Source organism: Dromiciops gliroides, chromosome 1 (genome assembly GCF_019393635.1).
Source record: "Dromiciops gliroides isolate mDroGli1 chromosome 1, mDroGli1.pri, whole genome shotgun sequence".
NCBI classification, from domain to species: Eukaryota; Metazoa; Chordata; class Mammalia; order Microbiotheria; family Microbiotheriidae; genus Dromiciops; species Dromiciops gliroides.
The window spans coordinates 250,081,287-250,103,572 of NC_057861.1; the positions used below are offsets into that span (position 1 = coordinate 250,081,287).

Sequence of the window (22,286 nt, forward strand, 5' to 3'; positions counted from 1 at the left end):
TCGAAGTCTTAGAAATAAGACATGCCACGTAAATTTATGTTTGGAAAAAAACCGTATTTCAAAAGGTTAACAAATCCTTAGAAGAGTCATGAGTTTTAGCCAAAGCTAGATACATTCTTGTTATTTCCCTTTCCAGCTGTCACTTCAACCACTAAAACTGAATTTTGAAATGGAGTACGATCAAAATAAAAGCGGATTAAACTAGAGAAAAGCAGACATTTCAGAGCTGTGCCATATCAAATGGGGATTTTTTTCCTTCTATTATGGGATCATGGGATTATATACTTTTATACTTGGAAAAGATCTTAAGAGTTCATCACAAAAAAAGGGGGGGGGAGCAGTTAGGTGGCACAGTGGATAAAGCACTGGCCCTGGATTCAGGAGTACCTGAGTTCAAATCTGGCCTCAGACATATATGACACTTACTAGTTGTGTGATAATTTATACCATCTTTATGCCTTTGTTCAGGTGCACAGGTAGTCCCCATAGTGAGACTGTTCTCCCTTCTCTCCTCCATATCTTAAAATCTGTATCTTCCTCAAAGTTCAGCTGAAATGTCACCTCCTATGTGAGGCTTTTTCTTATTTCCGCCCCCCCCACACACACACACCAAGTTGAAATCATTCTTTCTTAAAATCTCACACACACACACACACACACACACACACACAAATTTTTAAAAATAAATGTTTAAAATTATCTTTACATGTAACTGGAAAAAATATTTCTTTTAAAAAATAAAATTTAAAAATAAAATAAATTTCTCTGATGCTTTAAAAAAATAAAATCACTTAGCATGATTTTATATTTCCTTATGTGTTATGTGCTATATATCTCCTTATTGCCATGGCACGGGAGAAGGAAGGAGGGAATAAGCATTTAAATAACACCTACAGCAGGCCATCTGTGCTAAGGGTCTTACAAGTATTATCCCACTATCATTTCTACCTGCATCCATGTACATGTATAGAATGGTTTTATATATATATGTGTGTGTGTGTATAAATGTATATGTATGTATGTGTGTATGTATGTATACACAAATGGTATCAGGGAAGAAAAAAGAAGTTACATGATAACTTTATTATATATTTAAAAGGAGAGCAAGATGTACATAATAGATTTGCAGTTCATATACAATTACATTTTTCTATTCTATGGAAATGCTTATTTTATTTAAGTCCAGAATAAAATTTAAAAATTTCAAATAATAAAATAAATGAATGAATGAATGGGCAAACAAATAAATCAACTGTTCTGTGACACAATGGAAAGAACAATGGATTTGGCATGAGAGGACCCAAGTTCAAATCCCGCCTCAGCCACTCACTAACTATATGACCTTAGACAACTCACTAAACCTTTCTGAGATTCAGTTTTCTCATCTGGAAAATGAGAGGGCTGTATTAAATGGATTCTAAGGTCTCTTTACCCCTTAAATCTCTGATTCTATGACTCCTGAGACCATTAAAGAAGTTAAGATATTTGGGGTCTGGAACGATTTCATTTTTTTCTTTGTATCTTCAGTATTTAGCACAATGCTTTCCAAATAATAAGCACTTAATAAATATTTGTTGAACTAAGTTATACAAGGGGGGGAACAAGAGGTAGGATGGGGCCATATTGTAGAGAGCTCTAAATTTCAAGTCAAGAAGACTGAAGGCACTTGAGATGTCTGAACAAGAGAGTGATAGGATGAAAGTAGTGTTTAAGAAACAACCTGGTAGGGAGGGGCAGCTAGGTGGAGAAGTGGATAAAGCACCAGACATGGATTCAGGAAAACCTGAGTTCAAATCTGACCTCAGACACTTGACATTTACTAGCTGTGTGACCCTGGGCAAGTCACTTAACTCTCATTGCCCAGCCCCCAAAAAAGAAACAACCTGGTGGTGTTGCATTGGGACAAGAGAAGACTACTGACAACTACAGAGTGTTTTCTGCTACTTTCTGAAACCTGAGCAATTATAGTCATCAAAAAAGGTTAACACAAAATCTCAGGGGAGTCATATGTTTTAGCCAAAATAATCCTTCTCTTCTCGGGTTTTCCTATATGAGAGAAAACCAGGGGAGGTTGGGGACCTTTGAAAAACAGCATGAATTTCCTCCACAGCTTCAAACACTATCTTGAAAGAAAGAACAGTTGGGGCTAACAATTATGCCTCATTTACAGCTGCTGGTAAGATGGATGTGCCAGTTTCAGCAGGCGCCCCAACTTGTAGCCAAGGCACTTCCTGCAGTCTCATTTTCTCTACTGATTTTGGAAGCCCCCTCCTGAGCCTGGGAGCAATATTCCCGAGGAACAAGTTCCATGCTAGGCAACCTAAAAGTTTATGTATTTCCTCCTGGGCAGATAATGCCCTGAAAAGCTAAGTGTGAGACGCTGAGTGATCCAGGACCAGCTATGGGGCAAGTAGACCTATCTCAAAGCACAAGAGATGCGTGCAGGAAAGAGGCAGATAATGGACACAGTTACAGTTACAGCTTTCTAGGGCCATATAGTGCAGCTTTAACACAAAGAATGTCATCGTGACCTACTTTGGAATAATCAGTTACAAATTGTTTAAGGTTGGATTTTTGTTTTCTTGGAAAGTATCATGGAAAATTGAATTTTACAAATCCAGAGACCTTTAATAAGGAAAAAGTAAGCAACAACAAAAAAACAATAATTCTCATATCCACCTGATTATAGGCTACCTCTAGATCTAAGTTACAACTCTGAAATGAAATCTTTGAAAGGAAAATATGTAAATACAAGCAGAAAATTGCTAAAATAAAATATTGGATGCAAAAGGGTTTTTTATCTTTACTTACCTTCAATTAAAGAGTTTTGTTTGTTTGTTTGTTTCTTGGGGGTTTTTGCAGGGCAATGAGGGTTAAGTGACTTGCCCAGGGTCACACAGCTAGTAAGTGTCAAGTGTCTGAGGCCAGATTTGAACTCAGGTACTCCTGAATCCAGGGCCGATGCTCTATCCACTGCGCCACCTAGCTGCCCCCAACTAAAGAGTTTTAATTATATTTTTATTGCTTTTTGAATCTGTCACTTTTATAAGTATTTTATTACTGAATGTGAGCACAACCAACATTAAGATTTTGCCTAAGCAAGATGGTTGGGGGGGGCAGGGATGTGACTGATTATTGACATACCTGAGAACAAGTTTCAGAAGATCACAAGATCACAAATTTAAATCAAGAAGAGACCCAAAAAGTCAACTAATCAAAATCCCCTATTCTGTAAACAGAAGAGGTAACTAAGTGTCGGAGATGTTAAGTGAGGGGAAGAGTGACAAAATTGAGGTTTGAACCCAGGTTCCTTAACTCCAAATCCAAGTTTTCTGAATAAAATGCTACAAAAAACTTAGAGTAAGATGGAGATAAGATAAGTATTGTGACCACTTTACAAAAGAGATCACTCCTCTTAGCTAGGATTTCTCAGATATGGCCAAGGACATCAAGTCCAGTAGGAGGAGCACAAAGGGGTTCGGTCATTGTGTAGAACAGGAGCATTATTGTCTCATTGTTCTGTAAAACAAGATGGCCAGTACAAAGCAGACTGCTTATAAATTCAGTGGTGGGAAAGCCTCATTCAAAAAGTCACTAAAGCTGCAAAAAAAGTGCCATCTCTCTACCAGGAGGGATGAAGAAGCCTCATCCTTAGCATCCTGGTACTTTGGCCCTGCCTGAGATTCATCGTTGTCAGAACTCAACAGAACTTTTGATCAAGAAACTCCCTTTCAAGCAGATGTTGGGGGAGATTGTTCAGGACTTCAAAATGAACTTGAAGGGGGCAGCTAGGTGGCACAGTGGATAAAGCACCAGTCCCAGATTCAGGAGGACCTGAGTTCAAATCTGACCTCAGACACATGACACTTACTAGCTGTGTGACCCTGGGCAAGTCACTTAACCCTCATTGCCCAGACCAAAAATTTTTTTTTAGAAAACAGACTTGAAGTTACAAAGTGTTGCTCTGGCTAGTGAAGTATATCTGGCAGGTCCCTTTGAAGATACTAACATGTAGGCCATCATGCCAAGAGTCAGTATTATGCCCAGAGACATCTAGTAGGTTAGCAACATATGTAGGGCTTATGTGAAGGTAATCTTATTGTATTTTATGTGCATTGGTTTTAATTTGTGCTTTTTTTGTAAGCAATTGTTTATAATATGTTGCATTAGTACTTATGTCATTCCATCTTTCACTCAGGATGAAGTAGAAAAGTGACTCTCCACAGATCTCACTGGATGTGCTTGAATATTGCTGCTCAGGCATGAGGAGTTGCTACCATGAAGAGGGGATGAGGCATATTTCTTGTTTCTCATGCTGCATCTGTGTTTTAGTGACCTGTTGGATTGCTAAAATTAGAAGACACTAGAATTTATATAAATGAGTACAGATTGTTTTGTAATAAAATTGGCCATGACTTCATCCGGGTGTTTAGCAACTGAGGCTGTTAAGTCTGACTATACATCACTTTGATGGAATGTAGGTTTTTCAGAGGATGATGGATAACATTGTTCTGTACATTCATTTCAGTTGTGTCCAACTCTTTATGACTTCATTTGGAGCTTTCTTGGCAAAAATACTGGAGTGTTGGGGACAGCTAGGTGGCACAGTGGATAAAGCTCCAGCCCTGGATTAAGGAGGACCTGAGTTCAAATCCAGCCTCAGACACTTGACACTTACTAGTTGTGTGACCTTGGGCAAGTCACCTAACCCTCACTGCCCATCAAAAAAAAAAAAAAAGAATAGCACAGTTAGGTGGTGTAGTAGATAGGCTGATCTTCACAAGTTCAAATATGGCCTCAGACACTAACTGTGTGGCCCTGGGCAAGTCACTTAAAGCTGTTTGCTTCAGTTTCCTCATCAGTAAAATGAACTGGAAAGGAAAATGTGCAAACTATTTCGATATCTTTGCCAAGAAAACCCCAAATGGGGTCCCAAAGACTCAGACACAACTGGAAAAATGACTGAAAAAATGCAGAAATAGAAAAACTGAAAGACAAAAGTAATAGGTAATTATGAAGGCAGTTTTTACTTACTAAACATTAGAATCTAAGAATTAGATGCAGATCTTGAAGTTCTGCAGATCTCAGAGTCCATCAAGTGTAATTCCCTGAAGCCAGCTGGCACACTGGATAGAGCACTGGGCCTAGAGTTAGAGTTGCTAACCAACTAGATGTCTCTGGGCATAATAGTAACTCTCTTGCACACATGTTAGTATTTTCAAAAAGATCTACCAGATAAGCTTCACTAGCCAGAGCAGCACTTTGTAACTTCAAGTCTTTGTAAATTCAGCTTCAGACATTTACCAGCTATATGACCCTGGGAAAGTCTCAATCGCTGTCTGCCTCAGTTTCTCTAATTGTAAAATGGGTACACACAACACCTACCTCCCAAGGCTATTATGAAGCTCAAATGACATAATAATTGTAGTAAAGTGCTTAGCACTTAATAAATGCTTGTTTCCTTCCTTCCTTTCTTTGGCAGAGAAAGGAGTTCAGAGAGCTGCTCAAGGTGCTAGAGTTAGTGGAAGAGCTAGGACCAGGACTCCCAGGGGAATGATCTCACAACAATGACCTGCTTCCCCTATTATTTCCAAGACCACAGAAACTAAGAAAACTGGTTGTGCTTTCAACATTTTCATTTACAATACTCAATGAAACTCCCAATTTAGCTACATACATGCCTGGGGGTAGGGATGGGGGGCGGGGGTGTGAAATAAAAAACCAACTCCATCAAAGGTGTTCCTTGTAATCTTCCAATGTCAACAGGCTTCTCAATGGAAGAGTTCTCACAAGTCCTCCTCCTTTATCTCACTGTGGAAGAAAAAAATAAGTACTCCTTCCTCACCCCCAATTACTCTCTTAGGAGAAGAAAGCATCATACCTGCATAATGTACAGGGATTTCTATTTTTGGTCCAATGACATAGTGACCTTCCTCCAGGCTATGTGCTGTGATGGTTGTCCACTGCCGGCAGGAATGAATCAGAAGGTAGTCATTTTCTCGAAGACCTTCCACAGACTCTCCTAGAAAAGAGTATTTTATGTCAGACGCGCAAAACACTCATTCAGTTCTACATTTTCTAATGAAACCTCACTAACTAGAACTTAGTTTAATTCAGATTTTGATCATTCGAAAATTGAGCAGGTCTGAAGTTTATCCCCTTTGTATTATGGAGAAAAGTTTAGCTTTCAGAAATTATCAGTCATGATTGTAAAGGATATGTTTGTTCTACTTGAAAACACACTTTACTTTAGAACTGAGGTATCACACTCCTAAATGCTGCCCAAACTAGATTAAATAGTAATATAGGGGGCAGCTAGGTGGCACAGTGGATAAAGCACTGGCACTGGATTCAGGAGGATCTGATTTCAAATCCGGCCTCAGACATTTGACACTTGCTAGCTGTGTGACCTTGGGCAAGTCATTTAACCCTCATTGCCCTACCAAAAAAAAAAAGAAAGAAAAAAGAAAAGGAAAGGAAAGGAAAAGAATGCCTGTCTCCTCTTCACTTTACTCTTACCTGATCAAAAGGTGTATACACACACATACATACACATACACATGTATGTGCACATGTGTGTACATGCGTATGTATATACATATATTCTATATTCTTGAAATAATAAATATAAATGAAAATATTTTTATTTATTTTGACCGAATCCTACCAGGATTCATAGGATTTGGAGAGAGAATATTGTGATGAAATAATGGAATTTAGCAGATACTCAAAGACCCACCTGGAGATTAATCTAGACTGACTGAATCAAGTGAGAATGATTAACTGCTGATTAGCCTACTTCAAGTTAACTGGGTTGTAATCACACCTTGAGAACACCTTCAGAACCAATGAATTTGGATGATGCCAACCAATCAGCTTGAAGCAGTGTGTAAGGACCGCCTCTTTTCCAGACCTATAAAAAGCTTCCATAATCAGTTTGCTTGGAGAGAGTTTGTGATTGAAGCAGGCTTGTGGCAGAGGAAGAACTAGACCAGGCTGGAACTCTAGGCTAAATAGGCATTTTCTTAACTTTCTGAACTGCATGGGAATATCTGTATGCTTTAATAAATGTTTAATGCCCAAGGACTGGTGCTAAAGCCTCTAATTTAAGGCGACCACAATTTAGATTTAACATCACAATATTTAGATCATCTACTGTCTATTGAGAACCAGATTGATAAAAAGTGGCTTGCTCACAAATGACACAGAGCTAATAGGCAGCAGGGCTAGGATTTGAACACTAGTCCTCTGACTGTACACGACAATGCCCTCCATTGCCCACCCTTCCAATTACTCCATTTATTTCACTTTATATCTCACCATGTCCAAGAGAAATCTTTACCTTCTCCAAACCAATCTATTGAAAATTCCAGTCCCAGGTTCATAACTGTGGAATTATCAGTATTTCCACCCTACCTACCCCACAACATCTCATGGATCCTCTTTTTTTCTCTGCTCACACAGTAACTTCTCTGACATTCCATACCTCTCACCTACACTAACATAATGATCTCTGAAATGGTTTCTAGTCTCCCCCCTCTTCAATCCATCCTCTACAAAACTGCCAAAAGCAGATACAATTATATCACTTCTCTATTTAAAAAAACCAGCAGTAGATTTCTGGGGGGGTGGAGCCAAGATGGCAGAGGAAAGACATTAAATGCACAGAGCTCCTGATACAATTACCCCCAAAACAACAATAAAAGAACCCCCCGGAGCAGAAAAACCCACAAAAATATGGGCTGAGATTTTTTTCCAGCCATAGATAAATTAAAGGGGGCCATGCTGGGCTGTGAGTAAAGTCCAACCCAGCCATCATGCCAACAGAGACCCCAGACACGCCACACCAGAGGAACTTAACAACCCCCCCCAGTCCTGAATCAGCTGCAGCATCAACATTTTCTGGAACTGAGCTTGAGGTATGGTGAGAGGGCTGAATGGCTGTTGGGGGGGGGGGGAGTGCAGGGGTGTCATCGGGACCTAGGGAGGAATTTGGCTGTCCCACCCCAGTGGGGAACCAGGAAGAAATCTTGAGCGGCAGGAGGCCCAGGTTGGGGAGGGGCACGGGCTTGTCAAAGCTAAAAACCACCACAGCACTCTGCTGGCTGGTTAACTAGCAAGTTGGCTTGAGGTTACCTTTGCACCAGAGAACGGGCCAGGAAAGAGAAAAACCTGCCCTCCCTCAAACAAAAACACCTGGGACCCTCTGAAGCTAGGGACAGTAATATAGTGTAGAAGCAGGGCCTCCCAGTGGGAAGTTAAAAGTCAAGTAAAAGACAGCAAAATGAGCAAGCAAAGAAAGTTCAGAACTATAGAAAGTTTCTTCAGCAACAAGGAAGATCCAAGGTGCACCCTCAGAAGAGAAACACAACCTCATGGCCCCTACATCCAAAGCTTCCAAGAAAAATATGAACTGGTCTCAGTCCATGGAAGCTCTCAAAAGGGACTTTGAAGAGAAAGTAGGAGAGATAGAAGGAAGATGTAAAGAGAGGGAGGAAAGAATGGAAAGAGAAATGAAAGCAATGCAGGAGAGTTATGAGAAAAAAGTCAACAGTTTGAAAAGTCAAATGGAAAAGGAGATACAAAAGCTCTCAGAATAAAATAATTGCCTAAGAATTAGGATTGAACAAATGGAAGCTAGTGACTTTATGAGAAACCAAGACACAGTAAAGCAAATCCAATTGAATGAAAAAATAGAGGGCAATATGAAATATCTCCTTGGAAAAACAGCTGACCTGGAAAATAAATCCAGGAGAGATAATCTGAAAATCATTGGGCTACCTGAAAACCATGACCAAAATAAGAGCTTAGACACCATCCTCCAAGAGATTGTCAGGAAAAATTGCCCTGATATTCTAGAAGCAGAAGCTAAAATAAAAATTAAAAGAAAAACAACAACAAAAAAAACCCCTGCAGTGGTATCCTCTTATTCTCTGGGAAGGAGAAACATATCTACTCCATTAAATCTGCCTTCCACTAAGTCTTTCTAGATTTTTCATATTATTCTCCTTGATGCACTCTAGGTTTCACTCAACTTGACTTACTATTTCCCAAACTCTTACTTCCTTTACTTCACTTTGTCTGTTTTTAAATTTAATTTTTTCAGTGAATGAAAACCTGCCTTTTCTCCCTCCCACCACCTGAGAAAGTGAGAAAAACAAAATCCTGTTACAAACACATATAGGCAAAACAAATTCCCTCATTTGCTCTCTCTGTCTCTCCTTGTCTCTCTCTCCCTGTCTGTCTCTCTATCTCTCTCTATATACACATATATAAACATTTATACAGCTACACATATATGTATGTGAGTATGTATGCATGTAAATGTCTCAATCTGTGCTCTGGGTCCATCACCTCTCTATCAGGAAGTGGGTAGCTTGTTCCTTTTTGTTATTCTACAAGCTGTTTCCCCCATGCCCAGTAAGAGAGATGCCCTTTTGACCTGTAGCTTCTTATAATTCCTAGATTCCTGCAGGTTCAGCTGAGGTACCACTTTCTTCCATGAAACCTCCTTGCATCCAATCCAATTAAAAAGACATATATTAAGCACCTACTATGTGTCAGGTCTCTCCTTGGCTCACTGACTTGTTGTGGCAGATGGGCTCACACACATCAATGAAACCAGGAACTATGCCATGCCTGGTTACCCAGTACAGATGCATCATAGTAAAGAGTTCTGACAAAAGGTAATCCACTACAGAAGAAAATGGCAACCCACTCCAGGATCTTTGCTAAGAAAACCCCACAGAAAGTGGGCCAGAGAGTCATGAAGAGTAAGACACAACTGAATAACAACAAATGTGCCAGCACTGGACTAAGTATTGCGGATGCAAAAAGAAACAAAACCAAGCCCCTGCCTTCAAGGAGTTTCCAATCTCATTGGGGAGACAACACGTAAACAAGTATGTACAAAGCAAGCTCCAGGCAGAATAAACAGGAAATGATTAAAACAGGGAAAACACTGGAATTAAGGCTTCCTGTAGAAGGTGAGATTTTGGTTGGGATTTTAAAGAAGCCAGGAAGAGAATAGAAGGGAAGGTGTTCCAGGAATAGTGGACAGCCAGAAAAAAATACTAGAATCCCGTTTTCTCCCCTTCATCAAATTAATTTTGATTTCAACAGATAAATAAATGTATATCAGTTTGAATTTATTTAGCGGTGTATATTCTGTATCCCACTAGTAAAATATATGCTTCTAGAAGGCAGGTATCCCTTCATATTTCCTTCTCAGTTGTCAGAGCCTCATACAGCCCATATTAGGCACCTACTAATTATTTGTTGAATTGAATTAACTATGAAGTTATTTTACACTGCATTGTCTTCTCCACTATAACTAGATAACATATATAAAGAGCTTGGTAAACCTTATAGCATTATATAATGTTATGACCTATCATTAATTATTATTGACTTTCACTAAATGCCAAAAACTTTTTTTTTTTAAAACAAAAAGTCAAAAATGTTTTGAATAAAGAGTCAAGAACGCAGTTCCTGCTGCTAAAAAAAAATTCTGAAATAATCTACTAAATACCAAAAAATTATGTCTGGAGAAGACACACATAGCAATTATCAACTCTCTCTTCACAAAGGTTTTAAATTGAACTTTTTCACAATCTTATCTTTTTTCACTGTGGAAAAGATATCTAAAGTCTGGGGATCGGGGTTCAAATCCTAGTTCTATAATTTATTAACTGTATGAACATGGGGAACTCCTTTAACTTCTCTGGGCCTCAGTTTCTTCATCTGTAAAATGAAGGTGTTGAACTAGATGATCTATGAAGTCCTTTTTAGCTCTATGTTTGTGATCTTGTAAAGCGGTGGCATAATGACTACAGCACGGGGCATGGAGTCAGGAAGCCCTGAGTTCAAATCCAGCTTCAGACACTTACCAGCTGTGTGACCCTGGGCAAGTCACTTAACTCTGTTTGCCTCAGTTTCCTCACCTGTAATATGAGCTGGAAAAGCAAATGGCAAACTACTCCAGTATCTCTGCCAAGAAAACTCCAAATAGAGTCACAAAGAGTCTGGCCCAAGGTGACTGAACAAGAAGTTATTGATAGTTTTTTGTTTCCTCTCTCTCTCAGTCTCTATTAATATTTGATATAATTAAAGTTATTATCAAATGATTTATCAATGCCAAAATAGCCAAGAGTAAAAAACCATTGTATTTTTCCACCAAGTCAGATATATATTCTATAACAGTTTGTGTATTTTTTAAATAGCAACAAAGAATTTAAAACACGAACAGTTTTATTCACTTTTGAGTGAAGGGGTGAGAAAAGGAAAACAGATGCTCAACTATCTAAAGAAGTTTCACAACTGTAGGAGTTCTCTGACCTTTGGGAAAGAGAGACCACTCCAAGAAATCAAGTTTAATAATGCCTCAGTATTTTTAAGATTCCTGAATAAAATAACATTTTTTAAAATGTTGAAATTTATTGAATATACTTCCAAAGGTAAAAACAGAGATGCTCATTTGTATGCCCAAATCTTCATTTATGTAAATAAAAGAAATACTTACTTTAAAAACCACTGTAGGGAACAGCTAGGTGGCGCAGTGGAGAGAGCACCGGCCCTGGATTCAGGAGTACCTGAGTTCAAATCCGGCCTCAGACACTTGACACTTACTAGCTGTGTGACCCTGGGCAAGTCACTTAACCCCCATTGCCCCGCAAAAAAAACAAAAAACAAACAAACAAAAAAACCACTGTAACAAAAACTACCTTAATTTTGTTTCACAGTATGTTTTAAAGATCAAGCATGTGAAGGATTATTTAGTAGAGTTAAAGAAAATGAAAGTTTGATGTGAAAACTTTCTGCTATCTAGGGCTATAAATACCTTCACTAAGAAGATGCCAAATAACCTCCAATAAATCTTGATAAAAGGAGGAAATTAACCACTGCCTGTAGGAGGAGCTCACAAACTCATCTTTTACAGCTGGTGATATTAGGAGAGAGGGACAGTTTCAGTGGTGAACACCAAAGATGTGATTTACAAGAAATGTTTCAATATGAAAATTTAAAGAAATTTAATTATACTTATAATCAAGGTTTCCTCCCCTGAGGTCTATGAACTTTTAAAGTATTTTGATATGTCTATTTTAATATAATTAGTTTCCCTTGTAATCCTATTTTATTTTAAAATATTATTCTGAGAAGGGATCCAAAAGCTTCATCAGATTGACAAAGGAGTCTATGATACAAAAAAACAGGTTAAAAAACTATTGCTTTGAATAATTAGTTCCCCAAGGGCATTTAAAGAAATCTTTCTGTTAATATTATTAGAAAATGAAAAAAATGTTTCTGTGATATAAATAAGCCACTCCAATAGATCTTCTTTGTAAATCTGGACCATTTTGTATTGTGAGTTTTCTTTCAGTAAATCTGAGTGCATGCCTCTGTGTGTATGGATGGATGTATGTTGGGAAAAGTGGGTGAGTTCACGCATTATGTCTCACGTGAATATAATCAATTCAATGAAATGACATAGCAAAATTTTAACTGCAGCCTAGATTTGCTTCCATCTAGGAGTGATTTTAGGATGCCTCTCTCCTTGGTCTAGCACTCATCCTTTGCCATTAGGATCACAGTATCATGATTTCAGAGTTGGAAAGGTCCTCAGAAGTCATATGTAGTGCAAAGTCATAATTTTACAGATGAGGAAATTGACAGATGACACAGTAGACAATGGACTCAGAGTTGGGAGTACCAGAATTAGAATCCTGCCTTTGACACTTCTTAGCTGAAAGACACCTAACTTCACTGACTCTCGGTTCCCTCTTGTGTGAAATAGGTCTGTAGGATTATTAATCAAATAATCAAAGAATTATTATGAAGATCAAAAGAGATAATATATGTGAAATGGCTTAAAAATCTTAGTGCTCTGAAAAAGTTGTGTATATGATTTGTTTTTCTGCAGAAATTTGTGAGTTTTTATGAACTAAGATATGAGCAAGTTTTATAAAGGTATCCTGCATAGATGAGTATTCAATAATCACCAACTGGAATTGTGAACTGATCCAACCATTCTGGAGAGTAATTTGGAACTATGCCCAAAGGGCTATAAAACTGTGCATACCCTTTGACCCAGCAATACCACTATTAGATCTATATCCCAAAGAGATCATAAAAAAAGGGAAAGGACCCACATGTACAAAAATATTTATAGTTGCTCTTTTTGTGGTGGCAAAGAATTGGAAATTGAGGGGATGCACATCAATTGGGGGATGGTTAAACAAGTTGTGGTATATGAATGTAATGGAATACTATTGTACTAGAAGAAATGATGAGCAGGCAAATTTCAGAAAAACCTGGAAAGACTTAAGTGGACTGATGCTGAATGAAGTGAGCAGAACCAGAAGAACATTGTACACAGTATCAACAACATTGTGTGATGATCAACTGTGACAGACTTCACTCTTCTCAGCAATACAATGATCCAAGATAATTCCAAAGGACAAATGATGGATGCAGATTGAACCATATTGTTTCTACTTCTTTTTTTCTTTTTTTTTGAGGTTTTTCCCTTTTGTTCTGATTCTTCTTTCAACACCATGACTAATGCAGAGATATGTTTAATGTGACTGATTGTACATATGTAACATATCAGATCGCTTGCTGTCTTGGGGAAGGGGGAGGGAAAGGAGGGAGAAAAATATGGAACTAGAAATCTTATAAACACAAATGCTGAAAATTAAAAAAATAAAATAAAATAATAAAATAAAGGGCACATTGATACATGGGGAAAAAATAATCACCATGTAATGATTGGAATGACGCCACCTACTGGAGACTTGCTGTGGAGAGCTCCACCATGAGGAAAATGCCTCAGAGGCATTGTGGCTTTTCCTTGGCGTCAGGAAATGACGCTTGCTCATGGGTGCTGTCTATCAAGTCTACCAGCCAATCAACTGGAGGAGCCTCCTATGGTCTGGGAGGAGACAGGAAGGAGGAAAGGGAGCCTGCGCAGGGAGCGCAGGCCCTTTTGGCTTCCGGACTTGATGGTGGTGGCGGCAGAGGACTTCACAGGAGATTTGAGGAAAGATAGGAATGCCAGACTGTTAGAATTCTGTTCTCAATCTTTTTCTTTCTATTTTCCAATAAACCCTTAAAACCCTAAACTCGTTTTATCAGTGATTTTTAGTCAGTTTCCCCCAAACTGGGGGAACACATTAGAATCCACATTTAGAATCTTAAATTACACAACCAGAAATCTATTGTGTCTAATTTCTCTACAATTCTATTTAGGTTCTTAACTTCTTTCTTGTTCATTTTTTGGTGATGAGAATAAACTGAGGTTCCCCCACTATTATAGGTCTATTGTCTATTTCTCCTTATAATTAATTTTTCCTGTATTTCCAAGTTAGATCATTGGGTACATCTATAATAAGTAATAAAATCAATTTGTCTTCTGTGTTATCTTTTAGAAAAAACAAGTTTCCCTCTTTATCTCTTATAATTAAATTTATTTTTGCTGTTGCCTTGTCTGAAACTGTAATAGCTATTCCTGCTTTTGGGGGTTCAGCTGAAGCATGTAGATTTTGTTTCAATACCTTAATTTAACTGTGTGAGTCTGTGTATCAAGTGTGCTTCCTGAAAACAACATACTGTTGGAATATACTTTCTAATACATTTTGCTCACCTCTTCCATTTTGAAGGTGAGTTCATCACATTCAAAGTTAAAAGCTTATTGTTTATTTCCCTCTATTCCATTTTTTTATACGTTTTCTCCTCTATTCTTCTCTCCCCCTTTTTATTTCAAGTTATTACTTTTTCCCCCTTAGACCACATCTGTGTAATAGAAGGAAATTTGGCAGGATCCCTTTCTCTTGCTATTTTTGCAAACAATTTACAAACTATATTGGGATTTTTTAAAATTGATGGTTAAAATTCACTTTTGAATACATCTGATCCTGGAATTTTTCTCTTTGGGAGTTCATTTATGGCTTGTTGGATTTCTTTCTCTGAAACTATGTTAAATTATATATTTCTTATTCTGTTATTTTGTATATTTTATATTTTTGTAAATATTAATTTATTCCCTTTGTTGGTTTCATTGGCATGCAGTTAGACAAAATAGTTTCCAATAATATCCTTTATTCATCATTTTTTGTGAATTTTTTTATTTCATTTTTGGTACTATTTGGTTTTCTTCTTTGTAATAGAATTAGCTAATTTATCTACTCCCGTCTTCCCCCCAACCTCCCCCCCCAAAAAAAAAACAACCAAGAGAGCTTCAATCATTTTTTGTTTTCAATTTGAATTCTTCCTTAATTTTCAGGATTCTTATTCTGGTGCTTAATTGAGATTTCCTGATTTGTTGATTTTCTATTATTTTAAACTGCATTCCCAATTCATTGATTTGGTTTTTTTTTCTTTTTTGTGAATAAAAGCATTTAGATAGAGAAATTTTCCCTTAAAGATTACTTTGACTGAATATGAAACATTTTGGAATTTTGTCTCATTATTGTATTATATTTAATGAAATTAGCTATATGATTTGTTCTTTGATTTACCAATTCTTCAGGATTAAGGTACTTCATCTTCAATTGACTTTTTTTTTTTTTTTAGTGAGGCAATTGGGGTTAAGTGACTTGCCCATGGTCACACAGCTAGTTAGTTAAGTATTAAGTGTCTGAGGCCGGATTTGAACTCAGGTACTCCTGACTCCAGGGCCGGTGCTCTATCCACTGCGCCATCTAGCTGCCCCTTCAATTGACTTAATTTTTTTTCCCCCAGTGACCCTTTATTTAATATATCCATTATTGTACTGTGATGGATCAGTTAAGGATATAGTAGATATAGAGAGCAGAATGAAACATTTTTATCAGTCACTGAGGGAATTTGTTTTGCATGAATATGCAAATGTTTTTCTTTTTTAATAGGGTGGAGGGTGGGAAGGAAAAATAGATTTGTCATATACATATATACATACACATACACATACACATACACATATATGGAGGTGAGGGTGTGCTGAAGATGTGCAATGTTGCATGAACCTTCTCAGATGAGGTCATTGTAATGTTATATTTGCTAATGATTGTATTTTGTTACAAGACATTTCTCATGGAGTGGGCGGAGCTTGTAAATGTCTGCAATGTAAAAATGAAATATCTATAAAACTTTCAAAAAAAGAAAACTTTAGCACTATAATGTCAGACATTAATATGATTATAATAATAATTACTACCAAGTGTCTTGCCCAAGGCCATACAAACAATAAATAGCAAATGTAGCATTTGAACCCAGGTCCTTTGACTCTAAATACATCACTCTTTCAACTATAACATGCTGTCATTACATAACAAGCATGTATACATGAAGTAAAAAATTCTCTTTAAGAGCTTCAAAACCATAGCACACAGTAATCACAAATTAAATCTGCAAAAGAAATCAAACAATGCAATTTAAAATTCAATATAAATTAATTTTTCATGCTTTCTGCCACTGTTTCAACATGAATCTATGCTCCATTAGCAAGGAGCATATGAATGACTGGTTATAGAAATGTCCCTGATCCTTCTCTTTAAAGTTAAAAGCAAGGAAAATGGTCAGAGCACAACTAATTCTTAGTTTTAAAAAATAAATATCTAAGGCCAGACTGAACTTGGAAAGATGAATCTTCCTGATTCCAGGCCTGGCACTCTATCCACTGCACTACCTAGCTGCCCTAAGTTCAAATCTTGCCTCAAACACTTAATAGCTGTATGACCCTGCCACAACCTCTATTTGATTATATTTCTTTATCTATAAAATGGGAATAATAGTAATACTTACTTCCTAAGGGTATGAGAAGTAAATGATATAATATAATAACATAACATAATGTTGTACTTTGTAAACATAAGCCATTATGGAAATAATGTAAAAAAATAATGTAAAAGTAAACCATTATGGAAATAATGTAAAAAAGTAATGTAAAAGTAAGCCAATGGCTTACTTTCACTCTAATGGCATTGTTGTAAGGAACTTAGGTCCCTTCTACTCCACAAGGGATGAGTAAAACTTTGGTGATATGTTGATTTCTTACTGCAATTGTATGAGGATCCTTGTTTTTCACAGGTGTGGATTTTCCCTTCACTTGGAACATCACAATTCCTCTGCCACTTTATGGGTAATTTCAGAGTCTGGTGGACCCCAAAATTTTATTATCCTATTAGGGGGACCCTATTTGTCCAAGGTTTGATAATGGGACAAAAAAATGGGGCACTCACAGGCCACTGAACAGTTAAAGGATGTCTCCTTACTTGAAACATAAAAAAGATATATGGTAGCCATTGGCTCCAAAAGAGACGCACACAACACTTATTTCCACATGGCCAAATGTATGATCAACAGAGCAGGGTATGACCCTGTCCTTTGACCTTAGGATTTCTACCAAATCTACTGGACAAGAATTAATCCCATGTGGCTGGGTCATTTTATATTCCTAGATGACCAGGAAAGCCACATTAACACAGCCAGAAGGAACCAGAAATCAGCCTCAAAGAAGGAAAAGCTTAAGCTTTGCCCCACAGCCAACCCAGTGAAGAACTTCTCCAAACTTAACAAGACTGGTTTTTAGACAAGGGGGAACTTTACCATTATTTTATTTTATTTTTTATTTATTTATTTATTTATTTTGTGTGTGTGTGTGTGTGTGTGTGTGTGTGTGTGTGTGTGTGTGTGTGTGTGTGTGGCAATTGGGGTTAACTGACTTGCCCAGGGTCACACAGCTAGTTAAGTGTCTGAAGCTGGATTTGAACTCAGGTACTCCTGACTCCAGGGCCGGTGCTCTATCCACTGCACCACCTAGCTGCCCCACTTTACCATTATTTTAACAAGTTTTCAGGGTTTTAGGCCTAAGCTCCGTCCAGGAGCCTTCAAGAAACAAGGTTCCCCTACAAAAGTAGGAGTCCCAATCCCACCTCTTTACATCACAGTAAGATTTCATGATGGATTTAAGATTAGATAGTCAGAAGGTAACAAAAATAAGGGGAAGAACAGAGAAGATGATATTATAAACTTTTAAAAACACAGAAGGGATCACAGCCTTTAATCCTGATGTGCCGTGAAAGGTCAAAAAGGACTTCTGAAAAGGGAATAATAAGAGAGGAAAATAATTGTGCCAACAACATTCTGAGTCAACTAACTAGAGGGAAGGCATTAAAGGAGCCAGGACAGAGAGTTTCAGGAAACGATTAAAGCACCCATAATGGCTTTAACATTAGTGGACATTAGGTAAAAAAGCATAAGCTCTTGGGAAGGAAGTGAAATCACCTGGTTGGCAGGAATTTAAGTCTAAGATTTTTTTAAAAGAGAGAAGAACATGTTTCTGTCTTTTGGTTGAACTGACAAAAAAAAAAGTATCCTGGAAGTAGAACTAAAGATTATATAGGACTGGGGTGGGGTGGGGTGGGGGGAGGGGGGGGTGGAGAAAAGAGCTAGAAACACAATCTTGATCATCAAACGAAGATAACAAACCAAATGACAGGCAAACGCCTCCTGAAATGAGTAAAGGGAGATGAGAATAAAGCTTTTAGGGCAATCTCCAGTGAGTGAAAGAGGAGTCTCAAATCTGAGTAAGCACAACGCATCATTCTCATACCTTAATAAAGTATTATCTTAGGATAATGCTGACGCACATCAAAAATGACAGAAAGACTCATCATATACATTTACCTCACCTTCTACATTCAGCCAGTTCAACTCTGCATCAGAGAACTCTGACTCACCAATTTAATGCATGCTCGGGCATTCTACAGTGCATTAAAAGGGAGGGCCTTAAAAAAAAAAAGAGTTCTAGTCATGTCTAAAATGAGGGTTTGTTTGTCTTCCACTCTGCTTTTTTTTCCCTTTTGTTGAGGCCCAACTTAAATTCCTGCTCCTCTATGAAGCCCTTGTCTGTCTGTGGCCATAGTGTTCACTCTGGCTTCCTCATTTGTAACCTCAGGGTTATCTTTGGATGTGAGAAGTGAATGAGAAGAACAAGTCAACTGCTTTTCAAAGAACGTTTTCATCCTACAACCTTACAACACATTTCTCTCTCTTTGCATTTTCGCCATCCTAGGGCCAATTTTTATTTCTAATTGGAATATAAAGACATCTTCAGTGACTTCCTATTGCATAACAAGCAAAATTGAAATTCAAGGCTATCCACCACCCTCCTTTCCAACTTCATCTCATTATCATCCATTTCTTTACATTCTCTGCTATAGCCAAACTGGACTATTGTCTGCACCCCTCCCTTTATTCACTGTGTTGCTCTGATGGTGACTTTGCTTACACTTTTTCCATAGGTCTAGAATAGCTTCTCTCCCTCTCTTTACCTTCTACACAGGATTCTGTAAACAATAAGTACGTAGGTGTCTTTGTATAAATGTTATGTATGTACACACACACACACACACACACACACACACACACACACTTTTAGAATCTCTGAGGTGTAATCACAGAATGTTGGAGTTGCAAGGGACATCAGATATCATTTAGTTCAATGCCTTCACTCTACGGATGAGCAAACCAGGATGTTCAAGTTGAAAAATGACTTACCCAGGGCAGTTAGGTGGTGCAGTGGATAGAACACCGACCCTGGAGTCAGGAGGACCCGAGTTCAAATCCAATCTCAGACACTTAACACTTACTAGCTGTGTGACCCTGGGCAAGTCACTTAACCCCAATTGCTTCACACACAAAAAAACAAAACAAAAATGACTTACCTAAGGTACATAGAACCAGTAAATGGCAAAGCTAGAATTCAAACTCAGGTCTTCTCTGTAAGGCTAACCTGCTTCCAACATAGTAGCTACACATATTAGGTATTTGATGATTAATCCACAGTCATTCATCCATTCAACTGTATCCAAATAGGTAGCTTTAACATTTCAGGCAAAATTAAGTATATTCTCCCTCTGGGATATTTTTGAGGGCAATTGTTTTCTCAACTCTGTCTTTCCCTTTATGCTTCAACTCTGACAGATTATTAGTATTGGTCAACAGAGGGCCATCTAGGAAAACAGTGACTTGCCTATCAGGGATTTGCCTATTGCTATCAATAGAACTGCTACCAGTTTTTTCTCTTGAAATTTACCCTCAACAAGAGTTAGGTCAGTGCAGTTCAGGAATCAGAAAACCTATAGTTACTCAACCAAAAATGGTTGGATCAATTCCTAACTATAATTGGAGTTTCCAGCCTAAGTCTTAACTTAAAATTTCAGTTTATGAAAGTGTTGGATGAGCCTGGCTCCCTGGAGTGAAATGTGAAAATATCCTTCAAAAAACCTACTACCCTTGCTAGAAGTAAATATAAATAACCAATTAATTCCAAACATTTACATTTAAATGAATTTCATCTCATATACTTCAGTTATGACTCTTCCTATATCTCCAGAACCAATTCTTGGTGAATTGAATTGAATCTCCCATTTGTCCAATCACTACCATTCACTTTTCCTCTTTTACAGTTTTACTGTTGGCATATCTTATTCGGATTCTACTTTTTTATTTTTTGCTTTGCGTCATTTCATAAAGGTCTTTCCATACCCCCCACCAGTCTACCCTAACTGGATTATAGTATTCCATTACATTAATGTACCACAATTTATCCATTTCCTCATTACAAACATTTAGATTGCTTCCAGTTTTTTCTAATTATAAATAATGCTGTTATAGAAACCAAATTTTTTTGGCTCATACTTTCAGGATATATTGCCAACAATGGAAATACTTTATCAAAGAACATATTTTTTAACTTTTATTAAAAACTGCTATGCAAAAAGATTCTATGAATTTGAAATTCCACCAAAAGTCATTTTTGTATCTTCTAAAAACCCTGCCATATGAGTTTTATGGCTTCTTGTTGTTGTTCAGTCATTTCAGTCAAGCCTAACTCTTCTTGACCCCATTTGGGGTTTTCTTGGCAAAGAGACTGGAGTGGTTTGCAGTTTCCTTCTCCAGCTCATTTTATGGATGAGGAAAGACAGGCAAACAAGGTTAAGTGACTTGCTCAGGGTCACACAGCTAATAAATGTCTAAGGCCACATTTGAACTCAGGTCTTAACTCTAGCACTGGTGCCACTGTGACACCTTGCTGTCCCAATATATGTATAGGTTGTCTCCACCAAAAGAAGGTTTTTGGAGGTAGGCAACGTTCCTTTTTGGTCTTTTTTAATCTCAGTACCCAACATAGTACCTAACACATAGTAGGTGCTCAATAAATGTTTATTAATTGATTGGTTCATTTCTACACTTTTTTTTCCACTTAAAACACAAGGTCCTTTTTATATCATTGTCAAATTAAATTCAAATAAATGAATGAAAATTAAAATGTATTACATGGCTGTACACTCAATTCCTAAGCTATTCTTGCTCCAATGTTTTCTTCCTGTTTTATGATTACAGGTATAAAGCTCTTTCACATAAAATTCTCACCCAAGGGGGGGGGGGACGACACTATTGACACAAAATAAGTCACAATTCTACCTTTTAAGATAAAGCAATCATATGCCACGTTTAATTAATCTACTTACTAGCATGCAATCCCCTTGAATAGTTAATTGTTGACTACAGTCAGATAAATTCACACATTTTATAATTCTTAACTCCGAGTTATTTATTAAACCCCTGACTGGGTACAATAACTCTAGACTGGGTACTATCAATCACCTCGAATTCAAAAGAAAAACACACTAATCTTTATGAGTGGAAAAAAAGCCAGAAGTGGTACCAGAGATATAATTATTGCCCCCTAAAGGCCCCACACCAAGGTGGGCCCTATGCCAAAACATTGCAATATAAAGCCAACTATGCTATAGAAACATTATAGTGACCCAAGTTAACCAACACACATACACACTGACTCTTTAGGAATGGCAGAGCAAGCCATTCCCAATATCTGTTCTTGACTTTGAGGATGAGGGCTGAAGGAAATGAGCTGAGGAGGCAATACCCAGAAATTCTCCATTAATTCACAAGGTCAGGGAAGACATTTGACTTCTCACTTCCAAAAATAAAATAAAAAATGTTCAGGAAAATGAAAAGGAAACAATTTAAAGACTAACAGCAGAATCCACAAGCCTGTATCAGTCCTATTAAGTGGAGTTTATGGTTTTATTCCTTGACCAAAATGTCTTTATTCTTAGAAAATAGCCTGAAAGAGCTAAATAGGTGCTATTAAAACATTCACATTTCATTTCTATTTTTCTCACTGGCTAGGACCAGATGTAAAAAGACAGGATAAAATAAATGCTGAAGCAACACTACATTCTTGCTCTATGATCACAGATTTTTTTTTTTCTGAAATA

At 37.5% G+C, this 22,286-nt stretch overlaps 1 protein-coding gene across 2 annotated transcripts in view; it reads right to left on the reverse strand.

Moving 5' to 3' along the window:
- The window catches only part of GAREM1 (GRB2 associated regulator of MAPK1 subtype 1), a 230,844-nt gene that overhangs the window by 149,826 nt on the left and 58,732 nt on the right, over positions 1 to 22,286 (reverse strand). For both annotated transcript variants that reach the window (XM_043975699.1, XM_043975700.1), the window contains exon 2: positions 5,882 to 6,022. In XM_043975699.1, the coding sequence (XP_043831634.1) occupies positions 5,882 to 6,022 (141 nt within the window). The remainder of the gene's footprint in view (positions 1 to 5,881; positions 6,023 to 22,286) is intronic.